The 20353-nt window shown below is 42.9% G+C and overlaps 1 protein-coding gene across 1 annotated transcript in view; it reads right to left on the bottom strand.

Moving 5' to 3' along the window:
- Positions 1-20353, bottom strand: part of LOC145413636 (uncharacterized) — a 64951-nt gene that overhangs the window by 32976 nt on the left and 11622 nt on the right. The window contains exon 4 of the mRNA XM_080283297.1: positions 6325-6437. Coding sequence (XP_080139423.1) covers positions 6325-6437 — 113 coding nt within the window. The remainder of the gene's footprint in view (positions 1-6324; positions 6438-20353) is intronic.

The following is a 20353-nucleotide window of genomic DNA, read 5'->3' as shown; positions in this document are numbered from 1 at the left end:
TGTTTTCCAGATTTCGGATTTCCTGGACACGGGTTGAGGCCAGACAATAATATCAAATGCCAGACAAATGCCTGTACAAGTCCGGGATTCTCAACAAAAGTCCGGCCATTATTCTCTCATGTGAAACTATAAGCAGTTTGCTGCACAACACAGTATAATTTTAGCAAGGTTTTGACTCGATAAAGGCCATTTGTAACACACACAAGAAATTATTTTCATATATGAAACACATCTTGGCCACCAACCTGCTTCATGCCACCAGCTCCTAACTCGTGGCAATATCCCATTTGCCTCTTACCTTTCTCAAATGCCATTATAAATAGTTCATTACATACCACGGTAAAGTTTATGGAAGGCTTGGACACAATTATATTCACAGTTAAAAAAAATATATATATTTTCTTATGGACAAAGTCAATGGGATCCATTCCTACCACTGAGCTCTATAATATGAAGAGGTTATTTCCGCTGCAGGCATGTGATTTTGGCAGCCATGTTGAAACACCGACAAATTCAAATTCAAATACTTCATTTCCACTAAGCAGTGGAAGACACTTTTTGCTTATAATACAAAAACATATATGGATTATGATTTTTTTTCTGCCTAGTTTAACAAATTATATCGGGTACATTAAGCCAATGAGTATAAAAAAAATGCCGTAGGTTGCTGCAGTGCAGAACATACCCTTAATGGCACTATCCATGTCATGAAACAGAATGTCTCGATTGATAAAGGCTGGAAGAAACATGGAAATATCTACAAGAGAGTGTGAACAGAAGAGAAGAGGACATGGAGAGAAAGACTGGAGATAAATGGGTCCATTTTAGTGGCCTCATTCATGCAGGGATACCAGGGAAGAATCTTGTTGCCCCACCCCAGGGGGCAATAATCTTATAGAATTAGCAACAAGATATATTTCTTACTTGTAAAATGTAATGCCAACTCTCTCTGATGAATTCCTGTATCCATTTTTGCATCCAGAAGCTGCACAGCTGACCACTGCACTATATATTACGGAATCATCAGCTGCTTTCAAAAACCCAACAAACACCTCAGTTCAAAAACCGTGGGCATCAGGCAAAGTGTAACATTGCTGCCGCTACACCAGCGCTGTCCTGGCAGCGGCTACATCAGTTACACTGTGTTAGCCATGAGAAAGCCTCTCCATATTACAGAGCTCAGTGATTCCTACTCACCCAACTCGGTGTGACTAAATACCAAATCGGCACTTTTCACTGGAAAATATTTTAATTTTTTTGCCACAGTGGCTCATAAACACCTAATTATCTGATATCTACTTAAAACATTTTACTTAATATAACTTAATTTAAAAATTAGGTTTCAGAGCTAAAATGCACGAATGTTAGCAGATATTTCTCCAACAGATTGTCAGTGTTTATATCACGGCCAACTGATTAGTGGCTGGCCAATGTTTGCAGATATTTCCCCTTCAGATCGTCAGCACACCTTGACAGACTTCTATTTTGCATATATATTTATTTGGAGTACAAAAAAAAAAAAATGTATCTGCATTGTAAATCGATATTTATCCAAAACAAAAGTACATCAAGGTGAGTTGTTAGGCTAGAGGCAGAACACTTCTGCTAACTTTAAGAAATTTTCACTCTGAATTCTGATTTTCTATAAATAATTTAATTATGCAATAAACTTTGACTGAATTTCAAATAATTAGGTGTGCAAACCTACATGGTGATAAAGATTAAAATATTTTCCAATTAAAATTGTCGATTCTGTCCAAGATCAAGATCACATTCGATGATTGTTTATATCTCGATCAGCTGATTAGTGGTTGGCCAATGTTAGTAGATATTTCCCTTTCAGATCATCAGGACGCCTTGACAGACTTCTATTTTGCATAAATGATTTGAAGTTGTACAGTTGGAGCCAGACTTAGAAAATGGAGTTTAATGGAAAAAGAAGAAAAAAAAAAGCCATATCCTAGAAATGGGAATAAGTGGCAAAAGACCTAGCTCGTTTCGTTTTCGTTTCGTTTTTAAAGGCTCCAACATGCTTGCATGTGTCGGCCTTGGTCACCTAATGGCGGCTCTCCACGCTGCACGATCCACTGCAGCCTCCCTGTTCAGTCCCTTAACCCTAAGGTCACACTTAATGACCTCGTCCCATGTCTTTCTCGGTCTACCCCTCATAACCCCACCCCCAATATTAACACTTCTCACCTTCCTCACCCAATTATCATCCCCCATCCTCTCCACATGTCCAAACCACCTCAATCTACCTCACCTCATCACAACACCAATACACTCCAGTCCCATCCTACCTCTCAACTCTTCCATTGTAAACCCAGCCCCTCCATGCCTTGGACGCAGGAACGCACTGCACATCCACCTAATCATTGTCATTTCTGTACGTCTGAGCCGGCGAATATCTTCCTCCCTCACTGCCCAGGTCTCACTGCCATACAGCATTACACTCCTAACACATGCTGCAAACAAAGACCCCTTAGCACGTAGGGAGAGCCCTCTCAATGTCAGGAGAGGCAAGAGCTCCCTGAACTTCTTCCAACCACTTCTCACCCTAGCCACAGAGCTAGCTCCAGCCCCACCTCCAGCACACAACATGTCTCCCAAACAACAAAACTCTTCCACATGCTCAAGAGATTCACCTGCAAGTTCAATCCTTTCACGTCTGACCATCTCCACCTGCTCACCCTGGCACGCCGTACACATAAAATCAGCATTATCTCGCAGTCTACCTCTGATACCACTACATCTCTTATGCACCCATTTATCACACACCGCACAAGATGGAATTACTTCCAACGCCCTTGTGGCAAACTGCACATGGCCACTCTCCCTTGTCTTTGACAGTACCGCCACCAACCCTAGATATCATCACTTTTGTTTTATCTGCATTTACCCTTAAACCCTTTTGCCTCATACCATCTCTCCTCTTCCTAAACCTTTCCTCCGCCTCCCTTTCATTCTCTGTAATCAACACCAAATCATCAGCATAAAACAACTCCCATGGGAGTCCGTTTCTAAAGTCATGTGAAAGGGCTTCAAGTACCATGATAAACAACATGGGACTCAAGACTGACCCCTGATGCACACCAACATTCACGGAAAACTCATCACTCAAATCTCCATTCACTCTCACCTGGGTGTGAGCACCCACACACATAGCCATAACCACCCTAACCAGCCACTCCTCCAAGCCAAGCTTTCTCATTGCCCACTTCACCACCTCTCTAGGGACTCTGTCAAAGGCCTTTTCCAAATCAACAAAAACAAAATAAAGATCCCTTCTCCTACCAATATATTTTTCCTGAAGCTGTCGAACAATGTATATGGCATCAGTGGTCCCCCTACCTGGCATAAACCCAAACTGCATCTCATCAATATTCACTCTTTCTCTAATCATACCTTCTAAAACTCTCTCCATTACCTTCATTATCTGATCTAAAAGCTTTATACCTCTATAATTTCCTCTTTCCAGGGCATCACCCTTCCCTTTATACACATTTACAATTACACTCTTCAGCCAATCATCTGGGACAACACACTCATAAATAATCCTATTTGTCAGGTCAGTGACTAAACTCACCCCTATATCGCCTGAGGCCTTCAGCATTTCGGCAGTCAACCCAGACACACCTGCTGCCTTCCCCACCCTCATCCTGCCTATTGCCTCACTCACAGTAGCAGTATCAATCAAAGGCCAAGGGCCAGACACTGGATCTGCTGGCTCCAAACCTTCCCTGTCCCAGTCAAACTCCTCATTCAACAACCGGTTATAATGCTCTCTCCATGCATCTTTAATATCCTCACTGTTCACCACTACCCTTCCTTCATCATTCTTCACACACTGCTCACCTATGATATCCCGATTATCCCTCTTCATCTGACCTGCCACCCTAAATAAATTTTTCCTTTCCCCATGATTTAGGTTATCAAGTAATTGTCTCTGTGACTCAGACTTTGCCCTGTATACCTCTCTTCTAACCCTACGCTTGGCAGCCAAATATTCCTCCTTGCTACCACCCTTCTTCCATTCCCGGAAAAGCCTTCATTTCTCCTTAACTGCTGCTTCTACACCCTCATCCCACCACCAAGTTACTTTATGTCTTGGTGGTCCTCTTGTCCAGCTGCATGTTACATCAGTAACTCTCAAGAAATTGTTCTTGAGGGCTCTGTACTGTTCATTAACGCCTCTGTCCACAGCTCCCTGTTCAGCCACCACTCTCCTCAACTCGCTATAGAAGGCATCCCTTACTACTTGGTTTTTCAGCTTTCATATTTTCCTCCTAGGTACATAAGTCCTCTTTTTCAGCAGAGCAAGGAAAGAGAATGATCTATGCATGACCACACTGGATAACCTATCACCACAGAAGCATATAAATAAGTTAAAAGGAGGGGGAGATAGACTGACTGCTAACACGAGAATGGCTTTCAGCTATTTGGATGAGAGGTTGAGAGAGATAAATGTGCCCATGATGCAACCGAAATTATAATATGCAGCAGTGATATGGTCATTGCATTTAAAAAGGAATAAAAGAAAAACAGAAAAGGTACAGAGGATGGCAACTAGGATGCTACAAAGCTTGAGGGAACTGTCTTATAAAGACAGACTGAAGAAGCTGACATTACCAATGCTCAGTGAGAGAAGAGAGAGAGGAAACTGATTATATTTAAAGGAGTTTGAAAACTGGAAAAGGTGAAAAATGGAGATTTGTTTGTGGATGATGAGGGAAGGAGAAGAGGACATGAATATAAACTCAGGAGCAGATGCTTAAATGATGTGAAAAAATATAGTTTCCTATCCATCCATCATCCAGTCCTATGCCACCCCATGAGAAGCGTAGGAACCCGGGGCAAAGCAAGTTGGTCTTGACATTTAAGATGAGAGTGCCCAGCCTCACTCATCCCTGAGTGGCATTACATGAGCAATAAACCCCAACCATCTCTTGGATATAAACCTTCACCAGCTCAATCTGACTGGAGAACCGTAATTACCCACTAAACCACCAGGCGCCATTATTTGGTTATATGGTTACCACCCAGCATAGTAAATGGATTCTTGGTGCACAGGAAACCATTTGGCTTGTCACTCAGTGTAGAGTCACCCATAGGCAGACGGAAGAAGAAAGAAAGCAGGAAAGAAAGACAGAAGAGGGAGTATAAAGTCACCCGTAGGCAGAAGAAATAGGAAAGAAAGAAGGAAAGAAAGACAGAAGATGGAGTATAAAGTCACCTGAAGGCAGAAGGAAGAGGAAAGAATGAAGGAAAGAAAGACAGAAGAGGGAGTGTAAAGTCACCCATAGGCAGAGGGACGAGGAAAGAACAAAAGAAAGAAAGATAGAAGACCGAATAAACTGAAGTACGATATAGACATCTGGAAGAGTTTGGAAGAGAAGGTGGTGCCAGCAAAAAGCATCCAAGTGTTTAAAAATAGACTGAATAATTTGTGATATGGAGACAGATTTACATAACCTTTGCTGAAATCCTGTATGCTACAACTAGGTAAAATAAATAAACACACACACACACACACACACACACACACACAAACACAGGCACATGTATAGGCAGGCACAAACATACATGCATGCACATGCTCCCAAACACATACACTATTTGCCTCACAAATCCAACAACTAATCAAAAAATCCAAAAAAATCCAAAGCAGTAAATGTGATTTGTTGTTACTGTTGTTAACTCCAGTCTGTCTGGCTGAGCAGACCCCTCTACTGACGGCAAGCAACTGCACCTGCAGGTCTGTCCCACGCAGCGAATCAATGTTCTCTCGCTGCAGAGAGCACTTCACTGCAGTGAGGTGCAAAGGTCTGGTTCCTGGAAGGATATCACATTTGTGTCTCTCCACCCAGTTAAAAGGGGACCATAGTAGACTCCATTTCACCCTGTAATTTGGTTATATAGCTACCACCCAGCATTGTAAATGGATTCCTAGGTCACATGGAAACCATCAAGCTTGTCATTCAGTGTAGTCACCCTAAGAGGAAAGAGGAGCAATTAGTAGTGACAGGAAGGATGGGAGAAAACAGGAGAACAGATACAGAAAAGGAATGATAATGTGTAGGATGAAGCAGGCAGCAGTACATCAAATGAGTGGAAGATGGATGCCTCCACCCACAACCCAGCAAAACCTGACCAGTTTACAAACATACATTAGCACAAATACCCTCATTGAAATTTTCAACTTTTCTTGAACTCAAAACCAAATCCCCAGAATTTCAAAGCAAGCAATCAGCATCCTGATACTCACATCATGCAACCCACCTAACAGTTGATCATGAGCACAGAAAACAGGTTGACACAGCTCACCATGCCTTCCAGAGTGGTCCATGGCCAGCCTTGTAGCCAGAAATAATCCAAGAAGCAGCATGACACAGCTCATGGATCAGGGTGTCTCGTAGGCGCTCTGGGGCATCAATCACCTGCAAGTGACAGGTACATGTGAAGGAGTTTGGCAAGGAAAACGGCTGCTACTTAGGGAACAGACTATCAAATCTAAGCTGAGAGTCAGACACATTTCCTACACCATCCACTCACACAACATACAGCTGCCTTCAGTGGCCTCTACACTGAGTCTGAGCCAAATGGCTTCCTGCAAACCAGACAACCATTTAGTACACAGGGTGGTGATCATATAACAAAATGATGCCTAGTGGTTTAGTAGGTTAAGGCATTCTATCTGGATTGAGCCTGTGACGGTTAATATCCATGGGGTGGTGTGTGTTTATGGCTCACATACAGGAAATCCTTAATTTGCGCAGCTATGGTATCTTGAAATATTCCCGTGCAAATCAAAATGCACAAACTGCACTATTGAAGCCCATTTTATATGGTTAACTGATATGGTGAAATCCCATACCTGTGTTTGACCAAAAAATCCTGGATGAGATAGGATGAGTGGGCTGGAGCATTATTATGGTGAAGCTGTCAGTCCCCAGCCACCCTTAACTCATTTTTTGTGGATTTTTTGGCCAAACACAGTACCACACAGGTCCAGCAGGCTCCCTACACTCCTGACATGGCTCCCTGTGATTTTTTATTACTCCCTAAACTGAAGATGTAATTGAAGGGTTAGAGATTTGAGGACACAAATGAGATAAAGACAAATGCAACAAAGATCTTGCTGGTGATCTCCAAATCTATCTATCTATCTATCTACTGCCAGACGCAATAATCCCGTAAGGGGTGGCCATTTGACTTTGAGTTATTTGTTTTGCGGGGAGGGGCACTAACTCTCCACCAACCCACTTGCTGACACGTAGGGAGCACATGTGGTTTGGTTATATGGTTACCACCCACCGTTGTAAATGATTTCTTGGCTTACAGGAAACCATTAGGCTTGTCACTCAATGTAAGCCACCTGTAAAGGAAAGAAAAGCATTAAAAAGTGACAGGAAAGTTGGGAGAAATAGGAAGAGAGGAGGGCAGGCACAGAAAAAGAATGATAAAGACTAAAGAAGAAGTAGGCAGCACTACATCAAGTGAGTGGATGATGGTCACCACCACCTACCACTTATCTGACTTTATAAAATGTTTCCAGCAATGGAAGAACTGCTGGTTTAGTGTGTTGAGTCCAAAAGGGCATTCTATGAAGGGGATTAAAGTCTGAACTCAGTATGGGAGCTTGTTTTTTTTCACCAGCTAAAGGTTAGATACTATTCAATCAGCTCTTGTATAATATACCCTATATACTACATGTCGATACACCATCGATTTTCTGGTGTCATATGGATGAAGATCCCCAGTGCAGATAAGTCCCCCAAGGTAACTAATATCAAGGGGGTTTGGGGGCTTTGCCCCCAGTTAAGATAAGCTAGGTTAGGCTAGATCATTACGTTTTCTAAAGAGGAGCTTTGTGCAAATGAAAACTGCATTGGCAATGAATCCTGTGCATGTCCAAACAGTCTTGCGCATGCACACTTGGGTGAATGAGAACTCTCTGCACAGGGGAACTTTGTGCATCCACCATAGGCATCCTTGATTCCAGAGCAATACCAAATTAACTGTTTGCTGAACTAACAGAGGTCACATATACACAGTAATTCAACAGAGACCAATAAAGGTGATGTATAATAATTCAACGATACACCTCTGATCCACTATACTTTGGTGTAAACACACTCATTTTCTAATTTAAGTTCTTTATGGATCAACTGGGCCTGGTTCACTTTCATTTTACCCGACAAGCCCACTCCAACACTTTGAGACTGTTGAAACCATTCTATCATCACTCAATTATGCTCAGTACTCTTACCATCTCTCACAGATTTTCTAAATGTTAATTGTTTCTTTGAATCATTGTGAGAATCGAATTCAATATTTTTCCCTTTGCTTCTTTATATCACAAAGAGGTGATGAACCAATACCGTACGTTGCACAATTTCTGCATGTGACCACCGTGGTCCAGTTTTTTCAACAGTTTTACCTTATCCAGTACAGTTGATCCTCCTTCATCACTGGTTTCGTTATTATGATTTTCCTTGACTGTGGCCTTATGAAAAAATGCATTATCTTCAATATGGCAGGTAAAATCTCACTGACTGCAATCATGTTGGAAGAAAAATTTAGTAAAATTAAAAGGAGTTACAGAAATATAACACTCCTCCTTGAAGTGAGTGCAAAAAAGGAAAAAAATATTACCTCTTCAACAACTATAAACAACATATACAGGTGTATTTAACAGCATAATAAACAACTGAAGTGTTTTATTTTTTTGTTTTTATCATTAAAAAATATTACCATGTGTAAGGGTTAATGGGCATCTAAGTGAATGGTTCACGATCGGTGTGGGCATGCGTCAAGGTTGTGTGATCTCCATGGTTGTTCAATATATATAAGGATGGGGTGATAAAAGAAGTAAAAACATGAGTAATGGAGAGGGGGATGGCGTTGGTGATGGATGGAATATCTCAAAGTTGTTGTATGCTGATGATGCAGCACTACTTGCATATACCACACTAGAACTTGGCAGACTGGTAAAGAGTTTTGCTGATGTCTGTAAGCATCGTGCCTGAAGAGTAAATGTAGAAATGAGTAAATTGATGATTACTAAGAGAGAAGGTGACTTCCAGTGCGATGTTACAGTGAATGGAGAGAGACTGGATTTAGTGAGAGAGCTCAAATACCTTGGTACAGTGATAGAAAAAAAGAGGAAAATGTGCAAAAGAAATGGAAAGGAGAGTGACACAAGGAAGGAAAGTAGCAGGTGGAATGAAGGCCTTGATAAAAAACAAAGGCTTGAGTGTTACAGATGCATGAGGCTTGCATGAAGAAGTGTTAGTGCCAACTTTAACATATGGATGTGAGTCTGTGGTGTGGCATGAAAATGAAAAGTCAAGAATGACGGCAGTGGAGATGGGACTGCTGAGGAATGTATGTGAAGTACAGAAGGTGGATAGGATGCAAAATAATGTGATTTGTGAAAGATGTGGAGTAAGGAAGTCCGTGGACACCAGAATCGAAGAGAGTGTACTGAGATGGTATGGTCATGTGGAGAGAATGGATAACAACAGAGTGGTGAAAAAGGTATATCTGAGCAAATCTGAAGGAGGGAGGAGGTGAGGTAGGCCAAGGAGAAGGTGGAGGGATATGGTGGATGAGTGTGTCAGGAAGAGAGGTTTGGAAGTCGGTGAGGGTAGGGAACTGACAAGAAATCGAGCTGGCTGGATGAATGTTGTGAGGAGAAGCACATGATCAGGGATTTGGCACCCCTTTTTAACGTGACAACGTCTGGACTGACTCTGTCGGATACGTGTATGTGAAGCTACAGAACGTGATGAATGTTTTTGGCGTATCAGATAGAGCCAGGATTCCAGGGGCTTGAATGGTGAGTGAATGGATGCATGGCACGTTGGATTGGGCAAATCTGGGCTGTCTGGACATTGCTACTCCTCACCCTGCCCTAAAGTGGAAATGGAGGTCTGGATGATGATGATAATGATGATGATTAAAAAAAAATGTCTTACTGGATTAAATCCTCCCAAATGGCTTTTAATACACCATTATGACCAGACAAGAGAATAAAAATATATGTGAAGGTATGGGCAGCCAGTGTGGTAGGTCACTGGGTATCTACATGTCAGTTACTATGGTGATGGCATGCCTCATTTCAACTGGTATCCACATGCAAACAACCACAAAATATAATAACACTTTATGCACTCCACTCTCATGTATAAAGTCCCTCAGTAGATCCTTGTGGTGGAAATAAGCCTTTGATTTGACTGTGGTATCATTCTGCATTGTCTATGAAGCCCCCAACATGTTTGCATGCGTCAGCCTTGGACACCAAATGGTGGCTCTCCAAACTGCTCAATCTCTGGCAGCCTCCCTATCCCTTAGCCTGAAGGTAACACTATATGACCATGTCCCAGGTCTTTTTTGGCCTGCACCCGACTGTCATCTTTCATCCTCTCAACATGCCCAAACCATCTCAATCTGCCCCTCCTCATCACAGCACAAGCACATTCCAGTCCCATCTTTCCTCTCGGTTCTTTAGTCACAATCCTAGCTCCCTCCAGGCCTTGCATTCAAGGATGTATGACACATTCATCTAATTATTCTCATTTCTGTACATTTTAGCCAATTAATGTCCCGTTCTTTTACTGCTCGGGTTTCACTAAAAAACAGCATTACACTCTTAACACATGCTGCACACAAAGGTCCCTTAGCACTGAGGGAGGGCCCTCTCAGTATTAGGAGAGGCAACAGCTTCCTGAACTTCTTCTGAACACTCCTTACCCTAGCCACAGAACTAGCTTCAGCCTAACCTCCAGCACAAAACATGTCCCACAAATAACAAAATTCCTCCACACACTCAAGAGACTCCTGCAAGTCCAATACCTTCACGCCTGACACTCTCTAAATGCTCTCCCTGACACACTGCACAAAAGAAGTCAGCATTATTTCACAGTCTACCCCTAATACCACTACATCACCTATACACCCATTTATCACAAACACTGCACAAAATGAAGTTACTTCCCACATCCTTGTGGCAAACTGCACATAGCCACACTCCCTCTGCTGTGACAGTACCACCACCAGCCCTCGATATCATCCCTTTTATTTCATCCACATTTACTCTCAAATCCTTGTGACTCATTCCATCTCTTCATTTTCTTTATCTTTCTTCTGCCTCCCTTTCATTCTCCACAATCAACACCAAGTCATTAGCATACAACTCCCATAGGAATCCACTTCTGATGTCACGTGAGAGACCTTCAGGCACCAAAACAAACAATAAGAGGCTTAAGACTGACTTCTGAAACATGCCAACATTCATGGAAAACTCATCACTCAAATCTCCATTTACTGTCATTTGGGTGTATGCACCCACTTGCATGACCATAACCACTCTGACCAGCCACTCCTTGATCCCAAGCTTTCTCATTACTCATTTCAACTCTTCATCTCCTCCTAGGAGCTCTTCAAAGGCCTTCTCCAAATCAACAAAAACGAAGTATAGTTCCCTTTACTTTCCTATATATTTTCCCTCATGCTGTCGGACAATGAATTACATCAGTGGTACCTTTGTCTAGCATAAACCCAAACTGCATCTCATCAATATTCACTCATTCCTTTATCATACTTTTTAGGACTCTCTCCAGTACCTTCATTATCTGGTCCAAATGTTTTGTGCCTGTATAATTCTTCTTTCCATGGCATCAGCCGTCCCCTTTCACACATTTACAGTCGCAGTCTTCAGCCAGTCCTCTGGGACAACACACTCATTTATAATCAAATTAATCAAATCAGTAACTAAACTCACTCCTATCTCCTGAGGCCTTCAACATTTCAGCAGTCAACCCTGACACACCCACCACCCTCCCCAACTGCATCCTGCCTATTGCCCTGCTCACAGTAACAGCATCAATCAAAGACCAAGGGTCAAACAATGGATTTGCTGACTTCAAACCTTCCCTGTTCCAGTCAAACTCCTCATTCAGCAACCTGTTACGATGCTCTCTCCAGGCGTCTTTAATATCCTCGCTGTTCAACCACTACATTTTCTTCATCATTCTTTACACACTGTTCACCTATAATATCCCTGTCTTCCCTCTTCATCTGATCTGCCACCTTAAATACTATATTCTTCCTTTCAGCACTACTCTGGTTACCCAGTGAAAGTCCATGGGATTCAGATTTTGCCCTGTGTACAGCATCTCCTTTCTGGCCCTACTCTTAGCAACCATGAATTCCTCTCTGATACTGCCCGTTTTCCACTCCTGGAAAATTCTTTTTTTCTCCTTAACGGCGACTTCTACACCCTCATCCCATCACATTTCCTTATGTCTTGGAGGGGCCCTTGTCCATCCACACAGTGAATCAGTAACTCTCAGGAGATTGTTCTTGAGAGCTTTGTAATGTTCATTAACACTTCTGTCAACAGCTCCCTGTTTAGTCACCACTCTACTTATCTTGCTCTAGAAGGCATCCCTTACTGCTTGGATTTCAACTTCTATATTTTTCTCCTGGGTGCATAGGTTCTCTTCTTCACCATCTGTTCTTTCAGCACATCACATATCAGAATAAACTGAAGTGATGATATAATACTGTACTGTATTTAACTGTAAGGTAGTTTACCTAACCTGAGTCAATGTCCTACAACCAGTGTAAACTGTACCTCGTATGAAGCTTGCAGCTTGGCCTGTGCAGACCTTCTTTGTGCCTCATATGAGGTGTGCAGCTCAGCAAGAGTTAAAAGTAAACTTAAAGGACGAGAAATATTATGAGATGTGTTCACAAGAACATAAGCTGATGGTCTGGAATGATTAATTGTGAGTGTTTCATACTCACCATACACTGATACCAATGCTGGCTCACAAAGTCATTTACAAGAAATGAGAGAGAAAAGGGTCATATGGTTCACAACTGAGAGCAGCTGAGTCGGTGTAAACATTGCTGATCCAGTCCTCCAGTCTTCTGGGGGGTTATTATTTGGGAAAAAAAAAAAAAAAAAAAAAAGGTAGTGTAAACTTGCTGACCCTCAACCAATTACATTTATTCCTATTTATTGCTTCATCTGGTTACTGTGGGTTATTGTCACTGCGGTAGTTCTGCGAACCAATCAACCACGCTCTAGGTGGTTTGACTGTACTGATACAGCTGGTATTTATGCTTGACACAACCAATGAAACACTTGCAACTTTCTTAAGCCACAGCTGTTGTTAAACATGAGTAATACAGGCTAAGAACAAGATAAAATATGGGAATCACCACCAACATGCGGAGTCAAAGTAATACAAGTGGGCACGCATTACACTCAATGCCACCTGTGGCTACCTGGTAAACCAGTCTGGTGGGTACGGGAATTTCAAATGCCTTCTCGTAATTTTCATATTGTTTGTATTCTTTTATAAAGACTCCAACATGTTTGCATGTGTCGGCCCTGGTCACCTAATGGCAGCTCTCAACACTGCTTGATCACTGGCAGCCTCCCTTTTCAGTCCCCTATCCCTGACGTCACATTCTATGACCTCATCCCAGGTCTTTTTCAGTCTACCTCTCATAACCATACCCCTAACATTCACAATTCCCACCTCCACACCCTACTGTCATCCTCTATCCTCTTCACACTCAAGCCATCTCAATCTGCCCCTCCTTATCACAGCACCAGTACACTCCAGTTCCATCCTTCCTCTCAACTCTTCAATTGTAAACCTAGCCTCCCACAGGCCTTGCATTCAAGGACGTATTACTCATCCTTCTAATCATTCTCATTTCTGTATGTTTGAGCCTAACAATTATTTTTCTTCACTGCCAATGTTTTTTACCAAACAGCATTACATTCCTAACACATGCTGCACACATAGATCCCTTAGCATGGAGGAAGGGGTCTCTCAATGTCAGGAGAGGCAACAGCTCCCCAAACTTCCTCCAACCACTCCTCACGCTAGCCAAAGAGCTAGCTTGGGCCACACCTCCTGCACATGACATATCTCCCGAATAACAAAACTCTTCCACACACTCAAGAGACTTACCAGCAAGATCAATCCTTTCACACCTGACAATCTCTACATGCTCTCCCCGACACACCACACACACAAAACAAGTATTATCTTGCAGTCTGCCTTAAATATCATTACTGTACACCTCTTAGGCACCCACTTTCACAAATGCTGAATAAGATGGAGTTACTTCCCACACCCTTGGGGCAAACCACACATGGCCACTCTCCCTCTGTTTAGACAGTACCACCACCAGCCCAAGATATCATCACTTTTTTCATTCACATTTACTCTCAAACCTTTGCAATCCATTCCATCTCTCAGTTTCCTGTATCTTTCCTCCGGCTCCCTTTTAATTTCTGCAATCAACACAAGTCATCAGCATAAAATATCTTCTATGGGAGTCCATTTCTGAGGTCACATGAGAGCTTCAAGCACCATGACAAACAATAAGAGGCTCGATGACCCCTGATACACGACAACATTCACAAAACTCTCATCACTCAATTCTCCATTTACTCTCAACTGGGTGCGAGCACCCACATACATTGCCATAAGCACTCTTAACAAGCCACTCCTCGATCCTCTTCACCCACTCATCTGGGGCAAAACACTCATATATAACCATATTCATTGAATCAGGATCTAATCCCACTCCTGTATCTCCTGAAGCCTTCAGCATTTCTGCAATCAACCCACGTAAACCTGCCATCTTCCCAAACTGCATCCTGTCTGTTGGCCTGCTCATTGTAGCAGCATCAATCAAAGGCCAATGCTAAACACTGGATCTGCCAACAAACCTTCCCTGTTCCAGTCAAACTCCATATTCAGCAATTGATTATGATGAATTAATAGGTGCCAGACCATCTGAAGCCTGAAAATTGGTGTGTGTGTGTGTGTGTGTGTGTATTTACCTAGTTGTATTTAGCTAGTTGTGATATACAGGAAATGAGTTACGGTCATGAGGTCCTGTCTCTGTTTGTCAGTAGAACAAATTTTGCTTTGAATTTGTGTGTGTGTGTGTGTGTGGGGGATGTGGGTGCATGTGTGTGTGGGGGGGTATGCGTGTGGGTGTGCGTGTGTGTGTGCATGTACATGTGTGTGGACATATTTTTTTTCTTTTAATGTAAGGAAGAATGAACCAAAGGCCGGAGCCTGCAAACCTTTCTTTGCAAGAAAAACACAAAAACAATACAACAGAGAGCCAATTTCAAGATCCACTCATTTTGAGATGCCTGGATACACTGCATTTAAAAGACTGTGTGTATGTGTGTATATATACATACATACATACATACATACATATATATATATATATATATATATATATATATGAGGCCTCTGTGGTACAGTGGTAAAGTGTGCATTTTCGTACACTGAAGAACGAGGGTTCGCACCCCGCCAGGGTAATAAACTTTGGGAGCATTCTTCTGGCCATGTACTGCTTGGGAGACATAAGGGGTGATGTGGCTGAATCAGTGTCGCATACAATAAAGTATGCTTGCACCCAGTTGGCTTGCACGGGCCGATTACACTTGGTTCACAGACTACACACACATCCAAAGCCACTCCAACACTACAATTACACTTACAAGCACTTCTCACCCAACATACGATCTCTACCAGACAGCCTAAGCCACCTGGTAAAGATACATTGGCTGTATCGTCCCGACTTCGGTCGGGATAGGCTGGTCCTGCAGTGGACATTCAAAAGGCTGATGGGATGAGATAGATATATATATATATATATATATATATACAGTGGGCCCACACAGTGTGCTAAAGATTGGGCGGTCATGGTCCTCGTGCACTGTGAAATCGCTCAGTGGGAATACATAATCTTAAAGGAAAAATAACATATGGGCAGTACCCCCTCATATCTGGACTCTTTTGACCCTTAGAGACATAATAAAGGGAAACTTTTTCGAACTTACACTATAGATATAGCTACAGTAACAAAAATATGGTCAGTCACCTTAACAACAGAAGACAACAGGCCTGATGGGCTTAAATAACAGGGGTTCCAAGGCGCAGCAACACACTTAGAGTGCCCCTGCCGCCACCTCAGCTGCACCATGCTTGTTTAATGGTTGCCATTGTATGATTCCAGGCTTTGACGAAGAAATTTAGGGCCTGTTGAATGTCATATTTCTTCCAGAATGCAGCAACAGTCATTATGGTGGGGTTGCAGGTATGCCAGGTGAAGCAGGTGAGTCAGGTGGGGCTGTGGAGGTGGAGGGGGAGGCAGCTGGTGAGTCAGGTGGGGCAGTGGAGGAGGAGTGGATGGGGGTGGGTGAGTCAGGGAAGGTGGTGAGGGGAGGATCCTCCCTCTCCTCCTTGCTACTGCTCACATTTTCGGCAATTTCCTTCATCTCTTCTTGCTTGTCTGTTTCATTCCTCATCTTGTTATGGACGTATTGGCAGTATAACAACTTGGTACTGTATTCGGGAAATAGAAGTCAATAGCATAAAAACTGGGTACCTATTCTAACTTACTCTTATTGCCAAAAACGTTATTGTCAGAGTTGTTATTGGCGAGATCTTACTGTAGACTCCTCTTGAGCACCTTCCCCACCAGTCTCTAGGCGCGTTGTGTGGGGGTGGGGGTCGCGTACTGATGGAAAACGGCGTTTTTGAGCCACTCCTTGCCTCTACCTCGCATTTTGTGAGGTAAACTCGGGCATTGAAGGTTTTTCGTTATGATTTTTGGTCACTCGCACACAATGCGATTCGCGCACTCTGAGCTCATGAAGTAGGCGAGCCCACTGTGTGTATGTGTGTGTGTATATATATACATATATAAAACACGGCAATATTGTCATGCACAGGTCCCGTGTTGGACCAAAAACGTATTGGACAAACAACAGAGCTTATGGGGAAAAATGAATTATGTCAGCAACCCTAGGAAAAGTCACCCTAAATACCTAACATATACCTTTACATATATTGGTACTACTGTAATCATAATAAATGGTGCTGTACTATGAATGATAACTAACCTTTTAGGATAGTGTTGGTGGGCTTGCTGGGAATGGAAGGTGGTATCTGAGGCTGTAGGTAGTCCTACTGGGTCCTCGGAGGATAGCTGCTGGCATCACTAGCGGTTAATGGCTGCTGCTCCTCCTCAATGTCCCTCATAAATCCTGCGAAATCACACTCAGAATCACTATCCTCATCCACATCCATGGAAAGTCCTGCTTCTGCCTGTCCTAGCACTCCGTAAGCCTTCACTGCTGCCATGATCTTGTCTTGGTTTTTTATTATGGTCCTCATGCTGGCTTCCTTCACGTCGTAGGCCTTGGCAATGTCCACTTTCCTCTCCCTTTTCTTTTTCCTCTCGATAATTTCTAGCTTGGTGGCCTGAGGGGGGTGCCGCCGCTTCTTGGGGTTCTCAGAAGGCTTCCTAGGCATTGTGAGCAGGATAAAATGCAGTTGCAAAGGCAGAAAATGCAGGGAGAAAAAAGCACCTTCCAATGCAAATTATGCGACTGAGTGGCACTGTGGTGGGAGAAATTTAAACAAAACATCATGTGAGAGCAGAAGCATTTTTGACTGGGCAACATCACGATCACGTCACGATAGCGGGTGGGGGAGGCAACTTGATCAGAAGTTTTGATTGGCTGTCAGCATCACAGGAACATCCAGTATGACCGTGTTGGACCAGGGGTGATCAAGCTAGAGGCGAACTCTGTGGATTTCGCCCATGTCTCGGAGCTCCGTGCATGTTAGGCTAATGCATCCATGTTACAGTAATGAAATTGTATTAAATCGTACTAAGTTTTTGCTCTCCGTGCTGGACGCGAATCGTGCTGGACAAATGCATGTTGGACGCGAGGGTACTGTATATGTGTATATATATACTGTATATATATATAATGAATGGTGAGAAATAGGGGCATTTGTCTTTTTAGTGTAAAAGGAAAAGTATACGGGAGGATACTTACTGACAGAGTTAGGGAAATAACAGAGGAATTAATTGGAGAAGAACAGGGAGGCTTTACGAAGGGAAGAGGTTGTGCAGATCAGATATTCATTCTTAGATCTTTAGTGGAAAAGTTTCTAGAGAAGGGAAAGAAGTTGTATGCAGCCTTCATGAATCTGGAGAAAGCATATGGCAGGGTGGATAGACAAGGATTGTCGAAAGTATTAAGAATATATGGAGTAGATGGGAAGTTGCTGAGTGCTGTGAAGAGTATGTATGAGGGCGCTAAGGCTGCAATGCGTGTGGATAGTGAACTGAGTGAGTTTTTCTATTTGAAGGTTGGGTTGAAACAGGGTTGTGTCATGTCTCCATGGTTGTTCAATCTGTATATGGATGGGGTTATAAAAGAGATACAAGGTAGAGATGTGGATGTTGGAGTGGCCCTGGTGAGAGAGGGTAGTGTTTGGAAACTCCCTGTACTATTGTTTGCAGATGATACTCTGTTGTTAGGTGAAGGCGAAGAGGAGCTCCAAGGCTTGGTGGATGAGTCTGGGAGAGTGTGTAAGAAACGGAATCTAAAGGTGAATGTAGGAAAGGGTAGTTATGGTCTTCGAGAGAGGTGAAGTCAGTGAATGTACAGTGAGGTTGGATGTGGAGGAAATTAAAAATGTGAGTACGTTTAAGTACTTGGGGAGTGTGATGAGTAAGGATGGAAGTTTGGAGGGTGAAGTGCTTGAAAGGGTACAACAAGGAAGAAAGGTTGCTGGTTCCTTGAAGGCAGTGATAAGAAACAGGGAAGTGAGCATGGAAGTGAAAAAGTTATTACATGACAGTATTGTGATACAAACTTTAACATATGGAAGTGAAGCTTGGATGTTGTTGGAGGGACACAAGTCAAGAGTGAGAGCAGTGGAAATAAGTTATTTGAGAGAAGCCTGTGGAGTCACACAGAGAGACTGACTGACAAAGGATTATGTGAAAGAACGTTGTGGTGTGGATGTGGATGTGATAGGAAGCATTAGGAGAAACACAATGAGGTGGCTTGGCCATGTGGAGAGAGTGGAGAATGGGAGCCTGATAAGGAGAGTGTATGTGCGTGAGGTGGAGGGGGAGAGAGGGAGGGGAAGGCCAAGGAGGAGGTGGAGGGATGGAGTGGAGAGGTATATGAGAGAGGGGTGTGTGAATTGGAAGCAGGGCAGTGAAATGGTGGGGGACAGGTTGACGTGGAGGTGATTTGTTTGTGGACCCCCCGTATGGGAGTAAGGCGTCTGGCAACAGATAGATCGACAGACAGAAAACTGACTGGCATTAGCCATAACAAATTCCCAACTGATACCTTGAAGGGGAAAAAAAAAAAAGGGGGGTGGGGGAGTTCTGATATATCATTGTCTTCTAGCTACTGCCCATTATCCTTCTCCCTTGGCACTCCAAAATGACTCAATACATCATTCATTGGGCCACTAACAACTCTCCCATCACAAATGCTTTTTAACTCCTTCAACAACATTATATATTTTTCATTAATTTTCACTACAATTAGACAGTTTATCCCTGGTGGGGTGACTGCTCAAAATAAAATAGAAATGGATTGTTGTGTCTAATGCATTCACTAAAAAATGGTCACCCCTAAACTTATTCAAACAATCTGGTGGCAGCTAGAATACAGCTAAAATATAATAATAAGAACAGGTTAACTCTAGTAAATTTGTCCCATCACTTCATCCTGTTGGTACCTTAACCTGTCCTCTTCTACACCACTTAGTTCATGATGCATATGCATCATCATCACCATCATCATCATCATCATCATCCAGACCTTTCCCTCCCTAGGGCAGCATGAGGAGTAGCAACACACAGACAGCCCAAGTTTGTCCAGTACAATGGGCCACACTTCCATCCACTCATCACTCAAGTGCCCGGAATCCTGGCTCTATCTGATATGTCAAAAGACTTTCACCACATTCTGTAGCTTCACATAAACGTATATGACAGAATCCATCAGAATGCTGTCACGTTAAAAAGGGGTGCCAAATCCCAGATCATGCACTTCTTCTCACAATATTCATCAAGCCAGCTCGATCTCTTGTCAATCCTCTACCCTCAGTGACTTCAATATCTCTCTTCCTTACATACTCATCATTTTAATACATCATCATCATCATCATCATCATCAGGACCTCCTTTCCCATCCTAGGGCAGGGTGAGGAGTAGCAATGTCCAGACAGTCCAAATTTGCCCAATCCAATGGACCACAATTCCATTCAATCATCATTCAAGCCCCCAGAATCCTGGCTCTATCGGATACGCCAAAAACATTCACCACGTTCAGTAGCTTCACGTAATTGTATCCGATAGAGTCAATCCAGTCGCTGCCATGTTAAAAAGGGGTGCCAAAAATCCCTGATCATGCACTTCTCCTCACAACATTCATCCAGCCAGCTCGATCTCCTGTCAGTTCCCTAGCCTC

This window comes from Coenobita brevimanus, chromosome 97 (assembly GCF_032717465.1).
Source record: "Coenobita brevimanus isolate Jiangsu-jjx chromosome 97, ASM3271746v2, whole genome shotgun sequence".
Classification (NCBI taxonomy): Eukaryota; Metazoa; Arthropoda; class Malacostraca; order Decapoda; family Coenobitidae; genus Coenobita; species Coenobita brevimanus.
Note: the sequence above shows the minus strand (reverse complement) of the source record. Positions and strands in the feature narration are given on the sequence as shown.